The sequence below is a fragment of the Typopeltis vanoorti genome, chromosome 19 (genome assembly GCF_054136105.1).
Source record: "Typopeltis vanoorti isolate ZY-2024b chromosome 19, IOZ_Tvanoo_1.0, whole genome shotgun sequence".
Classification (NCBI taxonomy): Eukaryota; Metazoa; Arthropoda; class Arachnida; order Uropygi; family Thelyphonidae; genus Typopeltis; species Typopeltis vanoorti.
Window position 1 is genome coordinate 88,551,828 of NC_143567.1, and position 20,494 is coordinate 88,572,321.

General features: G+C 36.1%; 1 protein-coding gene across 4 annotated transcripts in view; it reads right to left on the reverse strand.

The window, feature by feature from the left end:
• LOC150096320 (protein FAM13A-like) overlaps positions 1 to 20,494 on the reverse strand; it is a 486,855-nt gene that overhangs the window by 195,561 nt on the left and 270,800 nt on the right. For all 4 annotated transcript variants that reach the window (XM_090408854.1, XM_090408851.1, XM_090408853.1 and 1 more), the window contains exons 11-12: positions 14,404 to 14,637; positions 4,519 to 5,050 (exon numbers count right to left, since the gene is read on the reverse strand). In XM_090408854.1, the coding sequence (XP_090264980.1) occupies positions 4,519 to 5,050; positions 14,404 to 14,637 (766 nt within the window). The remainder of the gene's footprint in view (positions 1 to 4,518; positions 5,051 to 14,403; positions 14,638 to 20,494) is intronic.

Sequence of the window (20,494 nt, forward strand, 5' to 3'; positions counted from 1 at the left end):
TCGCCCGAAATAATAATAATAATAATAATAATTACAAAATTTCATGCCAGCTGGGGCATGCCCGGTTAAACAAGGCCCCCCCTGTTGTTTTCGCCAGGGAACCAGGGCGAACAGCGAAAAGTCAGCTACTGGAACAAATATGAAAACACACCCCAACTCAACATCACAAGAGTTAAAGATTGGTACTATCAACATAAGAAGTCTGAATGGCAAAGAAATACAGCTAGCTAAGGAATTAGATAAGTACCAGAATGAGATAATTCGGGTGACTGAAACAAAAAAGACAAAAACTGGCGAGATCTTTCTGAACAATAGATACAAAATGTTATATTCAGTCAATGACAATCAAGGAAGAGTAGTTGAATGGCTGGCAGTCTCAAGTAGAGTAATGTGGGCAAATATGAGAATGGGGAACTGGACAATGAGACTTATTTGTGGCTATGCTTCCACAGAAGGTTCTGATAAGGTAGAAGTGGAGGAATTTTTTAAGGCTTTTGAGAAAGCAACTGACATAATGAAAAAGGAAAAGTCGATCCTTGTTGGGGATATAAATAGCAGATTAGGAAATGATTGTCAAACATACAAAAATATTCTGGGAAAATTTGAAGAAAAGAGCAAAGCTAATAATAATGGCAAATACCTATTGGATTTCTGCTCAGGACATGGACTGGTTATTACTAACAGCATGTTCTAACATAAAAATGTGCACAAATTCACATGGAGAGAAGAGGCAAGAATTAAGAAAAGTCTCACTGACTATGGTATTGTTGATAGTGATGTTTTCTCCCTGGTGCAGGACACTAGAGTGTATAGAGGATTTGAAATTGGAAGTGATCACTATTTAATCTTGAGCAGGATAAAATTGAATTTCATATTGAAAAGAATAACTCGTAAGAAAGTTTTAAAGTGAATAAAAGTTGAGCAGCTCTCAGATGTGAACTGTAGATTAAAATACACAAAAATTATTGAAGAAAAATGAAAAAGTTTGAGAACAGCAACCAAACCTTGGAGATTCAGCGACAAGCCTTGAAGAAAACACTGATTGATTCAGCCAGAGAGGCATGTGGTGAAGTTGTCTGCAAGGATAGAAAAATTAGAACTCCATGGTGGCAAATGAAAAGAAGGAAAAGAAGAAAGCATATCAAAAGTTCCTGGCAAATAAGTCAGCCTGTGCTCTTATAGAATACAGAGACAAATGTAAGAAAGCTAAACACTGAGTAAAACTAGGTAAACAAAAGTCATGGGAAGACTTTGGCAAGAACAGAAAATAAATATCAAGATGGTAAGATATTCTGGAGGTTGTTGCAGAAGCTTAGAAATGGAAAGAGTGTTGTAAAAGGAGTTAGAGATGATAAAGGTGACATGAAAATGGGAGAAAAAAAAAAAGATATCCTTGAAGTATTGATTAATAACTTTGAAAAACTGCTAAATGAAACGAGCAGTGATGACAGAACAGTGGTAAAAACACTGACCAGGCATGCAGTCAGGAATATATCCATACTTGAAGTAGAAAAAGCAATCAAAGACCTGAAATGTGGAAAGACAACAGGAGTAGATGATATTCGACCAGAAATGCTGAAGTATGGTGGTATAAGAGTCTTACAGTGGCTGCACTGCATAGTTCAGAAGGTCTGTACAGAGGGACGAATTCTCGATGATTGGAGTAGAGCTCCAATAGTACCCATATATAAAAAGGGAAATAAAACTGAATGTGAAAATTACAGAGGCATTTCATTAATGAGTGTTCCTGGTAAGATATATGCAAGTATACTTGAGAAACAGTTGAGAAGGATTGCAGAAGAGAAGCTTGGTGAACAACAAGCTGGATTCAGGCCAAATAGAGGCTGTCAGGATTAGATTTTCACTTTATGACAAATAGTTGAGAAATCATGGGAATATAACAAAGACCTGTTTTTAAGTTTTGTTGATCTGGAAAAGGCATATGACAAGGTGCCAAGAGAGAATCTATTCAATACTCTACAGTTATATGGTGTCAATGGGGCATTATATCAAGCAATACTTGGTCTTTATTTGTGTTGTAAGTCAGCAGTTAGAATTGAAGGAAGTACAGGAAGATGGTTTAATGTTAAATCTGGTGTGAGACAAGGATGCACATTATCCCCTCTGTTATTCAATATCTATATGTATCAACATTATGAAGGAAAGTAATATTAAACATGATATCAAAATTAGAGATGTTAATGTCAGTTCTTTGCTTTATGCAGACGTTATACTTCTAAATAAATCAGCTACAAGTCTGCAGGAATCCCTGACTAAATTGAATAACTGTTGTAAAAGATACAGTATAGTCATATATAGTCAGCAATAAAAGATGGTTTAATGTTAAATCTGGTGTGAGACAAGGATGCACATTATCCTCTCTGTTATTCATTATCTATATGTATCAACATTATGAAGGAAAGTAGTATTAAACATATCAAAATTGGAGATGTTAATGTCAGTTCTTTGCTTTATGCAGACGTTATACTTCTAAATAAATCCACTACAAGTCTGCAGGATTCCCTGACTAAATTGAATAACTGTTGTAAAAGATATAGTATAGTCATATATAGTCAGCAATAAAAAGATAAAAACAATGAAAATAGGCAGAATCGATGAAAATTTCAACTGCGTTTTGAACGGAGAACCTGTGGAACAAGTAAAACATTTCAGCTCCTTAGGCACGATTTTTAGTAAAAATGGTAAATTAAATATGGAAATAGACAACAGAATCGACAAAGCTGGTATGGTAGGAAGTCAATTGAATAAATTCTTATGGAATAAGAGAGAAATTAGTCGGAACACTAAATTAGCTGTGTACAAGACAGTGTTTAAACCAATTTTAACTTATGGATCTGAGAGCTGGGTTAGAAGTAAAACACTTGACCAAAGTGTTTTACTTCTAAAACATTTGGGCATGAACAGATGGCTGCAATGGCAATATCATATTAAAAAAGAGGATATTAGGAAAGAACTCGACATTGTCAGCATCCAGGAATGCATTAGCAGAGCTAATCTCAGGTGGTATGGTCACTTAAATAGAATGGGCAAGGAAAGATTAGCAAAACAAGTGTTCTCTGCCAGGTTGGCAGGAAAACGACCCAGAGGAAGACCAAGATATAGGTGGATTGATACTGTACAGAGTGCCTTAGACAATAGAAATATAAGATCTGATAATGTTGGAGTCTTCGCAAGTAAAAGACTGATTTGGAGGAAAATTGTAGATAGGAAGTAAGTAACGATGTAAATTTTTCATGTAGTACTATCATATCCTGTACACCCTTTGAGGGTACATGGCAGGAATTTGATGATGATGATAAGTAATCAACAAATACCTAATTTGCAATCACACATAGCTTGTATGCAATATTGTAGCAATGCAGCGTTTTTCAGCCATAATTTACCAAGAAATTTAGAGAAAATTTAACAGCAGAAATTTATCACTGTTCAAAAGAACTGCGACAACAATTGGAAAGTTTAAACGAACAGGAACATAGCTGTGATCGTCGATGACAGCGCATGCGCATCCACTGAACTCTACGTAATTGGAATGCTCTCACACATTGCAAGGAAGCAAGAAAGAAATCGTGTAACTCGGAACAGAGAAAATTTACAGAAATGAAAGTAATTAAAAAACTGAGTATCGGCGTATAAGACGCACCCTGTTTTTCAGACCTATTTTCAAAGAAAGAAGTGTATCTTATATGCTGGCAAATATGGTAATTAACCCACCTGGCCCGACCTATAGTGGCACAAAAAAAAATAATTTAATAGAATAATAAATAACAAAATTTTCAAAATCAAAGTAAGATTAATAAGTAATAAATAATTACATCAGCCAATCAGATCATTCTTATTTCTGACATCTGGTTCTTAGACCTAACTTTCAGTCTTGATCTTGATTTATTATGGTATTCATTCAGTTTCTTCACCTATGGTATTTAGCCTAGATCGTTTTTTACACATATCAAAAGAGAGGCACTAGGATCTCCCTTGGCTTTTTCTTTTTGAAGTTACTCTTACTTTCATGTTACCATTATCTGATGTTAATTTTCTTCTGTTGTCGTTAAGATCAGCATTACCTATAGCGAGTACTCTAAGCAAGCTGAGGATGTGAATTGTTGTCAAGGTTGTACATATGTTGTCCAAGAACTGGAGATTTATAGATCATTTTTGTTTAAATTGTTCAATGAATGTCTCACATGCCTCTTTAATTTTTTTTTTTTTTTTTTTTCATACCAGAATCTTGTGTGGTGTAAGAGTTGAGTACCTTTCAAATCGATTCTATGGAAGGCTTCTTATGCATGGTCAGAAAGGCCTGTATTCCTGTTTCCATGCACTGGAATGTATAAATTAAAAATACAGCATAGTATATATATGGTTCTTCTGCAGCACAAAAATACAACACTGGAATTAATTAGTCAAGCAAAATAAATAACACATAAAATTTAAACTGTTTCCAAACAAATGACATCCAAAAAATACTTTGCTTGAAAACATTCTGCTGATAACACTCACCTATTCCATCCTCATTATCTGTTATAAGATCTAAACTTGATGGTGGAACATATTCTTTGCTGTTGCTTTCTACATCTTCATCGTAATTAACTTGATTCAACCCTAATTCAGAATTTTCTTCAAATGTAAAATTGCAAGGTTCAGAATGTATTTCAATAAAAGGATCAAGCAACCTGGTTTCATCTTTATAGTAATTTTTGCACTGCCGGCGGAATGATTTATGTTCAGACAGTACATTGCGTTTACTCTCATCAGGTATCAACATAGATTCCACTTCAGTAATATTGTCAAAAGTTAAATTATCAGATGATTTATTTGCTTTTAATGGACTGGTAACATTATCCATTTCATTTCCATCAGACAAAAAGACATTTGCTTTCTCTTGTATATGGAATCCATTAATGTCACAGAAAGTTTGTTTATAACTAGTGGCACTGTTTTCACCTGCCATTCCAGTTTCTTCTGATAACAATCCACTTTTTTCATGAAGAATATGAGATAAATATCCACCTCTTTCCTGTGACCGTTGTACCTAAATGAAATATTATTAGTACCAAAATATAACATCATCAAGCATTTGTTGAAGAATAGTCAATAAAATTTAAATAAATACAAAACAATCCATTTCTCACAGTTAACAGTAAATATTCCAAGCTAGAGATTTTACATGTTCTAAATTATACACTATGTTAAGATATGTATGGGACAGCACTATGTTTCAAAGAAACTATACACTTCAATAGCATTCGACAGTAACATCATGCTTTCTATCATTCTGGGAATACTTACTCCAAGTCTGTAATAATATGAGCAAAGTATTTTGGATCATTAATTTCGTATGAATTATACTTCCACCATCAAAACTTCATAGCTGGTGGATGCACTCAAGCATAAGATGTTCCTAGGCATCATATCACAGACTTCCAGTGCTCTATGGATCAGTCACCAATACACTAACTAGCATACAATTTCCACTGCTGTTTGTCATGATTGATGTTTTGCATACATACAGCTCCCTCTTCCACAGAAAGAAAGAACAGCTCTATACATTGTGTCCTACTATTAACCTAAATCCATGCAGAGCCTACGAATTCTCTTGGTTGATTGCATTCCACACCACACTGCGTGAGTAGCCGTGCTGCCCATCTGGGTGCTCTTTGGTATCTTAGCTTGCTGTGTGTTTTTCTTGGCTGAGGTGATACTTGGCTGATACTCTCAACATTTCATTGACTGGTGATTTTTTTTAGCTGCCTACAGCTAATTCTGCAGCAGTACCATCAATGTGATATACAGTATGTAACCTTTTCAGCTCAGTGTGCACCACCAACATTTTGTAACATTAAATTGACAATCATTATCCTTTACCCACAATGCTAATTTATTCAAATCATTCTACAGGATATCTACATCGCCTTTATCAACTATTGCCATCCCCAGTTTTGCATCATCAGCAAACAACTGGATATTCTCCCCTTAAATCATCCCTTATATCATTAATATATAAATTAAGGAACACTGGCCCTAGCATAGAACCCTGAGACATCCCACTAGTCACCCTCATTCGCTTAGATTCTAGTGGATTCTAGTCCACCATATGTTACTATCTGATACCTGTCAGACACCCCTATCCATGCTACAAGCTTCATATCCATTTCCATTTGCTCCAACTTCTATAATAGTTTTCCATGCAGTGTTCTGTAAAATGCATTTGCAAAATCCAGTAGTATCATGGTGTAGCCATTCCCTTATCTCTAATTTTGATGTCACTCTATTATAAAACATTAGCAAATTACTAAGGCAGGACCTACTTTTCACAAAGCCATGATGCCTAACATAAAGCAGTGTATTCCTATCAACCCCCACTGTTGAATTTGGCCTTTAACGTTTGCAAAACTTTAACTACTACTATAAAGATATTAATTGGTCTGTAATTTGCTACTTCTGTCTTGGAATTAATTTTATGTAAGGGAATATGTTGCCCTCCTTTCACTCCCTTTCAACCTTCCCAGAGATGAGACTTGGATCGAACAATTTCATCAGTGACAAGGCCAATTCTCTTGCACATTTATGTAGCATTTGGGTTGACATGCCATCCAGTCCCACTGTCGTATTCACATTGATATTTTTCAATATGTTGAGCACCCACCTCCTTTTCATCTATCTGAATTCTGAGATCAGACTCTGTCACATCAGCAACTGAAAAAAGAAAATCTCCACTTGGATGATACACCTTTGCAAAGTCACTCAACAACTTTTTTTTTTTTTTTTTTTTACTTCTGTCACTTTTCTACCATTACCACTGATTAAAGTTATTCTTCCTTTTACTTGCTACGTAATGAACAAACTCTTTGGCCTGATTAGCTAATTTTCTCTCGTAATGTGATATGTGATTTAGCCTTTCATGCCATACTAGTCACCTTTCTTGCTTGCATTTTGTACTTTGCACTGCTCATCCATTTAACCCCCACTAGGTTTATCCTCCTGACCTGTGAATGCGGGTCTGATACTGCTTCTCTCAAGCAATCCCTAACCAACAACCAAATATCAGTCTCTGACCTGATTTTTGATGCTAGAGTTGACACTGAGATACTAGAGTTGTTGGTGCACAAAACTGAGTAAGAATTTGACAAATGGGAACTGTTGGAATATTGGTCCAGATTCTAAAAAGACTGTTCCATTGAACTGGCATTGCCTTTGATTTGGCTCATAATTTGGGTCTCGGCAAAGAGAAGGCCCCAAAGAGGTGGAAAGAATGCATGATAATTCCATTGCATAAGGGTTGTGGAAAGACTGATGCATCAACTATTGATTCAACAGAATCTCAGGAGTTGTGGGCTGAATTTTGGAAAAATTGGCAAGAGCTTCAAAAATGAGTTCACAGAAAGCTATACTTTGTAATAAACAGTATGGTTAACTAAGGAAAGGTCATGCTTTTGAGTAACTTTATAATTTTAAAATAATATTACAGCTGAGTTAGCCAAGTTGAATAGATACTCCATGATACTGTTGGATTTTATTAAGGCTTTTGAGGATACAGCATGGAATGTTATTGCATAAGTTCATGGGATAAATGGAACTGTATAAGAGTGATGGACTGCATTTGAGTAGTTTGAGAATGAGTTATCTGGAAAGGCTGCTGTTGGAAGGAAGTGCAATGAGTTATGCAAACAAGGCATCAGCAGAAGTCAGAGGTAAGGTAAATGAGCAAGAGTGAACTAGGCGAGACCAAAGTCTCACGTGATCACTATAAATGGAGATTAGAGTAGCATGAAAGAGATGATAATGTAAGAACAGGAATACAAGGTGGGCAGGGAAACAGGGAGGCAGACAGTGTGAGTAGAGTGAATTTTGAAAGCAGTAGTGAATGCATTTATGAGAATGGTCAGCATAGAAATGGGACAACCTAGGATACATGGGAAGTAGTTCAGTCTGGAGAGATACAAGGATAAAGAGTAAAGAAGTCACAGCTGACATGGACAATACTAGTTACAAACCATGAAATGAATTGCTTATTTGCAAATGCCAGGAGCATCAGAAATAAGGATGAAATTAGTGCATTAAGTGAATTTATTCATACACAAACAGTTGGAACAAGTGAAACATTGTTAGATGATAATAAACGTTGTGGAAAGATTGATGCATCAACTATTGATTCAACAGCCTCAGGAGTAGTGGGCTGAATTTTGTAAAAATTGGCAAGAGCTTCAAAAATAAGTTCAGAGAAAAGCTATGGAGGCCTGAATAATAATAATAATATCCTGGAATGAATAGAAATGGAAAGGTATGATGTACTATTGTTGGATCCTACTTCTTCTTAATCTATACTTTGGATCCGACATGATTACTATTACGATGTTCTTAACTAACTGATAAGTTGTAAGTTGATTTCTAATTCAAATATAAAGAAAATTTATATTTAAAGACTTCGCCACTTTATATCTGAATTAGTTCAAGAATTGAAGATAAACCAACTCCCAACTACCTTTCCTTTATATGTTGTTATTATAAATACTGGCCGAGTATATTTAACCTTTTTATCACTCCCGCTTTGGTTCGAATATTTTATGAATGGTGCAGTAAAAGAGATTCAGGCAAAATACAACATTAGATTAACAAAAACAAACATTTAATTTTATAATCACAAATTATACACTTAAGATCAAAATACTTCAGCCTTTCTGATAATAAAGTCATGCAAACTCAGACAATGGTAATTCTGTTATCTGTAATACAGTCTTCTCACAGTTCCTTTTAGCTATTTAATAAAGTTCCTTAATGATCATTCACATCAATATCTCATAGTTCTTTAAGTTTTAAATACAATAAAAATTGCAGTAATACCTCTTCACAAGCAAACACTTATAAATTTATACTTTAGCTAATTTCCGCAATAGTTACTGTTAGTATAAGGAAATTCTAGGATGAAACTCACACTCTTCTCTGTATAGAATTATTAAAGGTTGGAATAATCTTACCGATAATCTTTTTTCTTCTTTAACTTACACGCAAACACTTTTTATAACTGTAAACACTTAAACAGTATACGGCACTCGTTAATTAAATCTTCTAAGCAATAACTGAATTAATCGTCAGTCACTATACACATAAACAAACGTTCTTGCATGAAATACTACTGATCACTTATGAATTAAGGCAATACACAATAATTCCTTAACTTGAGGTTTTATATGCACAGCTGTTCATTCTTCCTGCATTCATTTAATTCTTTAGGCAATATATTTCTAAGCACAGCTAACGGTAAACTTCAATTTTACAGCCTCTACTATTCTAGTAACTCCGTGCTTTATTTCAAGATTCTGTGTCCTTGACAGGTCGGCCCTGAAATTAAATTTCAGCTCAAGTATTGCTAGTTTATTTAGTAGTCACTCAGCTGTCTTCCGTAGCTATAACTGTTATTCTACAACTTATTAGCTAACCGCCTCTCAACTAATAGACCTTATTTAGCTGCTTGAGTAACTTGCCGACTCGCTATTAACGTACTGTGATTCCCGAATGCTCCGTTTCCAACCTAATGCCAATCCTCTCCTTTCTCTCTCTCTTAATAATCTATCTAATCTCCCCTTAATTTTCAGCGTTCTTCCCTTTTTATATCCGTTGTTCCCGCCTAAATTGTTCTCGTGATCTAAAACTCTTTTCAATAAATCTTCGTGGTGTTCCAAAACTTGCACTCGCTTACTTACATGCATCTCCATGACAACAAAACAAAACAATAAAATTGAGCTATTACATAACGTTAAACTTCTACAAACAGGAAGAAATAGAGAATATTTAATTTCAATTAATGCACAGTTAAATTATCAAATATAAATTCTATATTAACATAGAAATAAGTTAAATAGCTTGATAATATTTTAACACAGAGTTTTTCTACTATTAATACACATATTCTTGATTAAATAATTAAATATTAGATAAAATTAAAGGTAGTTATATGAATATTAAATTATAAACAAGTTATTTACATTAAATAATGTTTACAAGTCTAGCCTTTGTGATGGAAGATCATGTTGGATTCTGAAGCAAATAATAATTACTTAAATCTCTACATAATCAGAATCCAACACTATATTATATTGAATAATCACCACTGCAGCCAACTAATATCAGTGCCATGAAATTTTCCACCTAATTATAGGATGGCCTATATATATATATATATATATATATATATATATTAACGAGCCTGTGTAGCTCAGTGGATGTGGCGTTTGCACACCACTGCGCTAGGCCGCATGAAGGAAGTCTTGGTTTCGAGTCTAGTCGGCGACTAGAGGAAATTTTTCTAAGCCTTTTTTCGACCGGTTCCCGAGTTAGTCGATCTCTGGCACGGGCAAGCAGGTTTTTCCTCCCGGAAACTCGGGTTTTTCGTCCTGTAAACTCAAGAAAATTGACCGTAGAACCCACATTATTTCAGACATTAAATATATTGTGTTAGGGTTAGAGACCACGAGATGGCGGCACATTTGAGCCGTCTCTCTTCACTGCGTACCGCTTAATTAGTGATAGCCTTGGGCCATCTGTCTCTGATTGGGTACCAGTGGAGATTGAACTGCCCACTCAGTCTCCAAAAGTTAGATAGGGCTAAATGGCCTCGCCTACTCCCGTACATACGGGAATAAAAAGGCGTTAGCTGATTTTTTTTTTTTTTTTTTTATATATATTAACTTAGCTAATCTTCTCTTTTATCTTTATTTTACTTTATTATTTTTTGATATATAATTTCAGTGTTTCCTGCTGGCAAATAATGAGCACAAGTTAACAAAAAAAAGGCACTAATCACATCTAACATTATTATTGTACTATATTATATTGAATAATCACCATTGGAGCCAACTAATATCAGTGCCATGAAATTTTCCACCTAATTATAGGATGGCCTATATATATATATATATTAACTTAGCTAATCTTCTCTTTTATCTTTATTTTACTTTATTATTTTTTGATATATAATTTCAATGTTTCCTGCTGGCAAATAATGAGCACAAGTTAACAAAAAAAGGCACTAATCACATCTAACATTATTATTGTATGGTCACCTCCATGGAGTCCAAAGACTCATCACAGGAGACCCAATTTATCTACACAATCTATCACACCTCTCCTTAAACCCATTAACAGACAAAGTGCTAACAACTGACACTAGAAACCCATTCCATTCATTCATAATTCTCAAAGTGAAAAATCTAGTCCTCACACCTCTACTAACCACACTTTTACTCAGCTTCCAGGGATGACTTCTTGTTTAGCCACCTGTAAGCTAAGTGCTGAAACATTTCCCCCCTGCATCAATTCTATAAAACCCTATAAGTAACTTAAATGCTTCTATCATATCCCCTCTTATTTGCCTATCACCCAACTTCTGCAATCCACATGCCCTCAATTTATCCTCATAGGGAACATTCCAGACTATTCATCATTTTGGTTGCTTGCCTCTCAATCTTCTCCACCATTTCCTAATCCCTAAAAAATGCAGGGGACAAGACTTAAGTACAGTAATCCAGATGTGGGCATATCAAGGTCTTATAAAGTGGAATAACAACTTCCTTATCTCTACATGTTTTATGTGCTCTTCAACAGCCAAGTAATCTTATGAGCTACCTTAGCAATATGTCGTCTAAACTTCAACTCTCTTTCTATCACTACTCTTAAAACTCCTCGCTTCATCTATATCCTGGAGTACAGTTCCATGAATGTGGTAGAATAGCTTGTAATTTATTTATCCCAAATTGCATAACTTTACATTTATCCACATTAAACTGACACCCATTTTGACAGTCTATTTAAATCACCATGCCAGCTCTCCAACATTGCCTGGAATTGCTATTATTGACCTAATTTTGCATCATCAGCAAACAACTGAAAATTTCATTTCAGGTTATTTCCAATATAATTTATGTACAAATTAAACAGTAGTGTTCCTAGCACTGAACCTTGCAGCACACCACTAGTCACCAGCTTTTGCCTTGATTCTGCACATGTGTATACCACAGTCCAGTAGCAGTCTTTAACATAACCAGTCTCATATCAATCTTCATTTATTCTAATTTACTTTAACAGAGTTCCATGTGGTATTATGTCAAATGCCTTTGCAAAATCTAGCCAAATCATCATGTGGTGATTTCCCTTATCCAACTCAGCTGCCACTCCATTATAAAAAGTTAGTAAATTACTAAAGCATGACCGACCTTTCACAAACCATGTTGACTCTCACAGAGTATTACACTCTTATCCACACATTCCTGAATTTTCTTATTGATCAATTTTTCCAGTACTTTTATCACCACTCCTGAGATACTGATTGGTCTATAATTGGGGTGGATGAATGAGTAATATCATTTAGCTCATGCTTAATAATATTACTCATCCATCTAAACTCCTACCTGATTAACCCTCCTTACCTTAGGTATACAATTTAATACAGCTTTCTCTAGAAGTCCCTTGACAATCTCTCATGCACTACTACATGGCTCAAAGCTGTGCCATAGCATAAAACCCTTGCAGGGTTTTGTGCCATGGCAAAGCTTCGAGTTTCCTCGTACACTAGTCAAAATTAACTGCCTTGTAATTCCACATATATTCCTTCTTGACATCATTTTTACAAATCTCCTAAATCAAGACTTTACCCAATCAGAGGCAATGTGGCCACCTTAGTTATGGATAGCTCTTTTGATCCTATGACAGGTCCAATACTCTTTCACTCTGAGTCCCCTCTCTATGACATGTTGCCTCAAACAGTTATCTTCCAGTAGGTATGTAAATTCCATTTCTTTCATGCTATGTGATCTTTCTTCCTTCCAATCGATATCTTCATAGTTGAGACCCCCAGTAATAATCACTCAACCTGCACTCATTGTACTAATTGCACTTCCAGATCATCCCTGGAACCTCCTGCCTATAGCAGCAACCAACTATATTTTGGCTGCAATTCAGATGCTGTCACCAACTGTACCCCTCCATCCATCTTTTCTTCTCTATCTTCCCTGAAAATACTAACTCTTCATATTCTATCCCTGTAACTACATCATCTGCTGTTAACCACATCTCACTAATGCTATAATTTTTGAAGAAGATGCACTAACCAATACCGAACACTCCTCCCTCTTGTTCCTGATAATTCTGGCATTAGTATATATATAGAAACTGCAAATCCCTTTAGGTCCCTACACCCAATCACCTTTACTTCCTGAATTGACTATCCTATTCCATATTTTTTTTGGGGAGAGTCGATTCTGCACTTGCTGGTCATTCTCACGCTCACTTGCTTCATGGGTGTCTTTACACACATATACCTGCATCCACCCTAATCGCTTAAATTTCCGAATTTGCATTTCCGCATGCTCAGTGAGCAAAATTCTCTCTAGATACCTAATACCAAAACCATTTAAATACAGTTCGTCAGCTTTATACAAATCCTTCTTTCTGTCAAACATGGGTCATATGTCCACAAACTTTACTATTATTAATTATTACCCTGTTTATTGAGGCATGAAAAATGTTCCATGTTAATTCTCTAGAGTAGGATTTCCAGACTATGCAAAAATAAATAAATAAAAATATAAATAAATGATACATCTTTTGTGGGTGGGAGACCAAAAAAAAAAAAAAAAAGTCAGAGAAAGAACACAAAAAAGAATCTCGGTATTATAAAGAACACTGGGTATCAAAAAATGAAAAAAAAAAAATGGTAATGAACTGATCATTTGCACTACTGAATTTACAAAGCAGAATCAGTCAAAGAATAGGCAACAGAAGATTTACAAAAATATATCTGAAGCAAAAATTATAAGAATAATCCTTTACTCAAAGGAAGAAAAGTTACAGATGGATTGCTTTAACAGACAAGAATAAGAGCCAATATTCAAGAACTAATGAATAAGAGAACAATTTGGAAGAAAACTCATAGTAAAAAAAAAAAAAATAGTAACAGTATATTTGTATTATAGTATAACCTGTATCCTTAGCTGGTAAATTTTATAAAGAAAATTATGTTAATGGCACCTGCTTCTCAACACCACCACCCAAGTAAAAATAAGCTGTTTCAGAAAATTTTATATTTAGACCATCTACTACACACTTCTTTATTTAAAAATGTATTATCAGATTCCACCTGCAGATGTGACATGTCAGAATGTGTGATTTTAAATTATCACCAAATAAACTTCAAAGTGAAACTTTATCCTACATTCATACAAATAGAGTCAAAGGATAAATATAACCAAAGTTATTATGTGGTCTCTAATAAGTATTTTTTACTTTAAAAATTACATCTGGAAAACTATATCACAATAAAATGAAGAAAGGCCTTTCTAATCAGATAATGTATTTTATCTAGTTCAATTTTTAATTATAAATGCCACTTACAGGAGTGAAGTGTTCATGGTTTTGCTTGATTTCACAGTATTTTAAGTCAGTAACTGGTGGCTGACTTCTATGTTGTCCCTGAGGATCAAGTAATGGCTCTGAAGAAACAAAAGAATCTATTTCTCTCCTTTTAGGTTTTGGTGGGTGTGGACTCAGTTCAACCGTATCATGCTGCATAAAATTTTCCCTAACAGAAATCTCTTGTTTTACCTGAAGTTCACCAGGAAGTACAGGCTATGAAAATAAAAAGCACTGGAAAATTATAAGAATACAAATGATACTTTTGTTCTTCTGAAATAAAAGATCCATGTGTACACTGTGAAAGACTATAAAAAATCTTAAAATTTTAGTGTTCCTTGTGAAAGTGGCATGTGCTATTCTAAATATACAAAGATTTCTAGCAAGATTGTCAAGTTAGTGATTATATATATACAGCAGTAAAACAGAACATGTTATATATATATATATATATATATATATATATAATTTTTCAAATATATAATGTTCCAAAATATCTTTAAATATTAAAAGGAAAGAAAAATGCACAGTTAACAAATAGCATTTGAACAGTAAAATGGTCGAAGGTGACTGAGACAGCTTACAAAATTGCATTTGGGATAAAGTACCTTGGTGATGCATTACTTAAAAAAAAAGGCATAATCTCTCTTCCATGAATCCACATATCTGCCTTTTATTTAGGATTTCAACAGATCTACAGTTGTTGTTTTTTTGAGTTACTGATTCTCATTGCAAACCAAGCAGAAGAACAAAAGTAATCTCTGGTCTTGAAACAAAAATCATTTCAATTAATTCATATGTGCAAAGCATGCATTTTTCATAACTTTAAATTAGTACATGAATGGTAATTAATGAAGAAAAGAGCCTAAAAATCCAACTTAAATGAATGTTAATAAAAGGAAAATAACAAATCTTCATTTTCTAACAAATAAAATTTGGGCTATTAAAGGGGTTGTCGATGCACAATATATAGCCTCTAGCAGTCAAGTCATCCCCCCCACCTTCCACCGTCATAGCCTGTTTCTATGATTGGGGGTCTGGCGAACTTGGCAAGCACTGTTTCCGCAAAGGCATATTTTCCCTAGATGAAGGAAATGCCAACTTAACCTTAGGTGGCAGATGGTTTTCATCACCCAGTGAAATACTTGCTTGTTTGGTCGCTAGAGCAAAGGTTCCGGTTTTCTGTACCCCACTCACTCTTACCACATGCAGTGAGAGTCATGTCGTTGAGGATATGACTCTCACTGCATGTGGTAAGAGTGGGTGGAGGACAGAAAACCAGAACCCTTGCTCTAGCGACCAAACATGGCTGCAGCCACTTTAGGTCTCTAATAAACAAGGTGGTGGTATTTCACTGGGTGATGAAAGACATCAACCACCTAGAGTTAAGTTGGCATTTCCTCCAACTAGGGAAGATATGCCTCTGCAGCAACAATGTCTCTGGGGAACCCAGGCCCTCCCGAATTTGAAGGTACAGCAGTAAAATAGTTCTACAGGTCAGCCGCTGGTTAGTACAAGGGACCAAACCAGGTAGTAACGAACCTGGAGACTTCGTTACTAAACAGATGGGAGTCTCCCATCTGTGTAGGTTTGCAAGTCTGTCACCTCTCACTGCATGCCCCACATCCTTTTTTTTTTTTAATCTCTTCCTCACCAAACACCAGTGAATCACAACCGAAAGAAATGTGTTTTTACTGCAGATCTCAAAAAATTCTCCAATAGGAAATGGTTAAAAAAATCCATAAAAACCATCAAAAAAAAAAAAAAAATCATAAAAGACAACAGAAATGCAACTAAACAACCCACCAACACTAATTCTTACCAAAAAAAAGTTTCCACATCCACTTCAACATTCATGGCCTAAACAGCAATAGAAATTATATGCACCACACGTACAGTCATCTAAAACCATTACTACTATTCCTAACTGGCAACCTCAACTGCTCAAATTACATATTACACAGCTCTTTCTGCCACAAGCATGGCACTTGTCCATTCATGAGAACTGACATACCATGCTAGAGACTGCAAATCCTTGAAACTCTATTTGATCTGTTTTGGCTCAAAATTTCTCTACCAAATCAACCTGCTCTTTTCATATGCTCCCTCAATTGCTCTCCAAGCTCCACCAACCACTCTGCCCTCTTCAACTTTCTCTCTCTGAAGCTTGAGTTTCTGTCATCTAAGTCATCTACCCAAATAGTGAAGTGAGCCTTCTTGGGTACTTCAATGTTCACAACTCACACTGGCTCCCCTTCTTCAGTTTCATCTATCAAACATGCAGGGATGCTGAGGTGTTCAGATCAATCTTCCCACCAGAATACTGGACAATCCCCTCTAATCTGCCAACACACTTGACTCCTTCTCAACAAGCTTCCCTTCCGGGTATACTGTGATTATTGGACAACAACCTCATACGTCTCTTTTTCTGCAGAACAACCTGCACTCACTAATTGACAGTCTTGTGTCATTTGGCACTAGAAGGATGCCAACTGGATGACCTCTGTGACTTCTATTCCTCCTTCCCATGGTCTGACTACTGCTTCAGTTCTTCTGATCTAAACACCTGTTCAGACTGATTAACAGAAATCATTCTGACAGGAATGAAGGCTTTCATCCCTTATTCCACTCCAAATTCTCAGCCACCATCCAAGCCTTGGTTCTCAAAGACGTGTGGCAATGCTGTAAAAGAAAAAAACCTCTGCTTACCATGCACGGTTCAAGACCAAAACTCCAGCTGCCCACTCTGCCTATATTGTAGCTTGTAAGTGCAAAAGAATCATCACCAAGTCATACTTTGAAAGGGCCAAATGCTGTAAACTCACCTCCTGCCCAAATAGCAGTCACTCCTACTGGTCCCTTGCCAAGGCCATTGGGTGCAATTTCTGCTCACCTAGGTTTTCACCATTCTGACATCCAGATGGTATTGTGGTCATCTCACCAAAAGTCAAGGCCAACTTACTTGCATCATGCTTCTCTTCCAATTCCTGTATTGATGACCTAGGAAAAGTGTCCTCCACTCCACAAAAAACAGCTCCATTCATGTCTCCCATAGTCTGATAAAAAAGAAATCCCAAGAATCCTTAATAACCTGAACACAAACACGTCATCTGGTCCTGATGGTGGTATCTCACCTATTGTGTTAAAAAGTTGTGCTCTAAAACTAATGCCTATATTGTATCACCTCTTTAATTTATCCTATTCAACTGGCATCCACCCAACAACATGGAAACAGATCCACATCCAGACCATCCAAAAAAAAAAAGGTGATAAACATGAACTAATGTCCAATAGCGTTCACTTCTGTTCTCTATAAATTATGGAGAAGGTCATCAGCAACAAACTCATGAACCACAGAGACAATTAATCAGCAACCACAGTATGAATTCTGTCACTTGTGATCTACAGTTGATCTTGTTTTCACCAACTGCCTATGGACTCAGGCCATGGAGAAATTTGGAGAAACTTATGTGGTTGCCCTAGAAATTTCAAAGACATTTGATTGGGTTTGGATCAGGAGCCTGCTCACCAAACCATCATCCTATGAGCTGCTTTCTTCACTCTGCAACTGGATCGCAAACTTCCTCACTGGTTGCTCACTATTTGTCATGGTGGACGACTTACTCCTCCAATTTCCCCCACAATGCAGGAGTATCCCAGGGTTCTGTTCTTTCCCCCACTCTCTTCCTCTTGCATATAAACAACCTGCTCTCACAGACTTCCAATCCTATCCATAGCTTTGTTGATGACAGTACACGCCTTTCCTCCTTTTCATTCTACAACCTGTTAGAGCTCAAATATTAGAATTCTCAAGCTCTACCATGACCAGGGAACTGAACTCAGATTTCTTGGCTATATATCGTGGGGCAAGGACAGTCTTGTAAGCCACCAAAACTCAGTTCTGTCTGATCTCTCACAAGAAAGAGCTTGCATCCCTCCCTCTTAATATCAATAATACTGAGATATCCATCCAAACATGATCAGATTTTTCTTCTTGGATTGAATTGCACCTCCAATCTTTCCTAGCACAACCATATTTCATCTATAGCTTCTGCAGCTGCCAAAAAACTTTATGTACTTTTTCGTACAAGACACTACTTCACACCTGCTAATTCTATACAAAGCCCAAATCCACCCAGTCATGGAATATTGCTCCCGTATTTGGGGTGATGCACCAAAATACTCTCTAAGATTACTAAATTCTATCCAGAAGAGGGCAATCTATCTTAATGATCCCCTCTCTCACAAATCCACTCCAATCCTTCTCTCACAATGTTCAGTTTCTGCCTTGTGCCTCTTCTACAGATACTTTCATGGACAGTGCTCCTAATGAATTGGCCACTATTATTCCTCCACTCTCCTCCAAAATCATTAAAACAAGCGCCACTGCTAACCAAATTTTGAAACCTTACACTTTGCAACAATGAAATTCGTTGTTGATGAACGGGCAGACTAGTTCCATTTGTCTGCCCATTCATACTGTTTCAAGTTCTCCTGTAAAGAGACAAAATTTGTGAATCTGTATTTTACTCCCTAGTTTTGTCTTGTATGCAAATAATTTTGCATATCTTTCTGCAGCTCACATCACTGCAGTTAAATCCATCCCAATATCATTGATATTCAAGCTGAACAACAGCATTAGCCATAGAACAGATCCATGCAGTACTCCACTAGTGACTTTCCTTTTTCAGGATACTGCATCCCATATACAACTTGCTAGCCATCATCCAACTCACTAGTCTGTTATCCAATCCCTTCAATTTTAATTCACTTATCATTTTGTTGTGTGACAATCTATCAAAACCAAAAGGTAATCACTTTTTGATTGTGGCATGGGTAGATTGCCACATCTACCCATGCCAAATCACCTTTATCACCACTTTCTCGATATATCTCTTCAGACTCAACTATTCTTCTTATATTTCAGGTCATCCCATTCCTATGCAAATGATCCCTCTCTCACAAATACACGTTCACTACTACATCCAACATCCAATCTCTTTGTACCACATTTTCCTATCACCACATAACTTCCCCTCCATTTCCTTCTCCATCTTGCATTCTTGTTTTCTCATCATTATCTCTCACACTGATTCCCATTTTCAACCATTTCAATCTCTCCAGTGCCTCTCTCCTGATCTTTCACTTCACCTCTTACTTCCTCTAATCTCTTGCTCACATCACTCATTGCACTCCTTTCCATCAATAGTCTCGCCAGCTGATTCACGCCAAATCTATTTTTAAATGTAACCCTCACTTTTGTATAACTCCATCCTTCCCTCAAATGCATACCACACATCTAAAATATGAACTTCCTTCTCCTCACATAGCTCTGTCAATATACTATTCATGATTATTGCTCTCCCAATCAACTAAGTCACTACATACCTTGGCAACATGCTGAAATTACAATAATAATAATAATTATTATTGTTATATAACACATTCAGGAAGTCCAAAGACTCATCGAGGGAGGACACCTACTCTACAGCTCTCTGTCTCCACCACTCCACTGACTGCAACTACATTCATCATCTACACAAGTGCCATCTACCGCCGACCACCACCACTCTTTCCACAGACAATCACAAACATCCATGCCCATGGTGGGATTCAAACCCGCAGCCTTTCAGCTGGAGAGCAGATATGCTAACCACTCGGCCAACCAGGCCAGCCAATAATATTAAATAAATCAATGATTAGTAAACTAACAAGCATTTTGAAAGGGACGATATTATATATACAGAGAGAGAGGATTAAGGTATATGGATAATACATGATTATTTTTGTTTGTTTTTTCTTCCTTTCAAACTTTTTGTATAATTGCAATGGAGGTATCAAACTATAGGTCTGTTCGTATTTCTTTGCAGTTAAAATTTTGGAGAAATTGGTAAGGACTCGTATACAGAATTGGGCAGATGAAAGCAATATTATTTATGCAGGCTAGCGTGGCTTTGTTAAAGGGTGCTTATTTTTAAGTAATTTGGTTACGTTTTACAACAGAGTAATAGCAATGGATAAGGGTAAAGCATACAAAGTCTTTTTTTGGATTTGTCAAAGGCATTTGACAGGA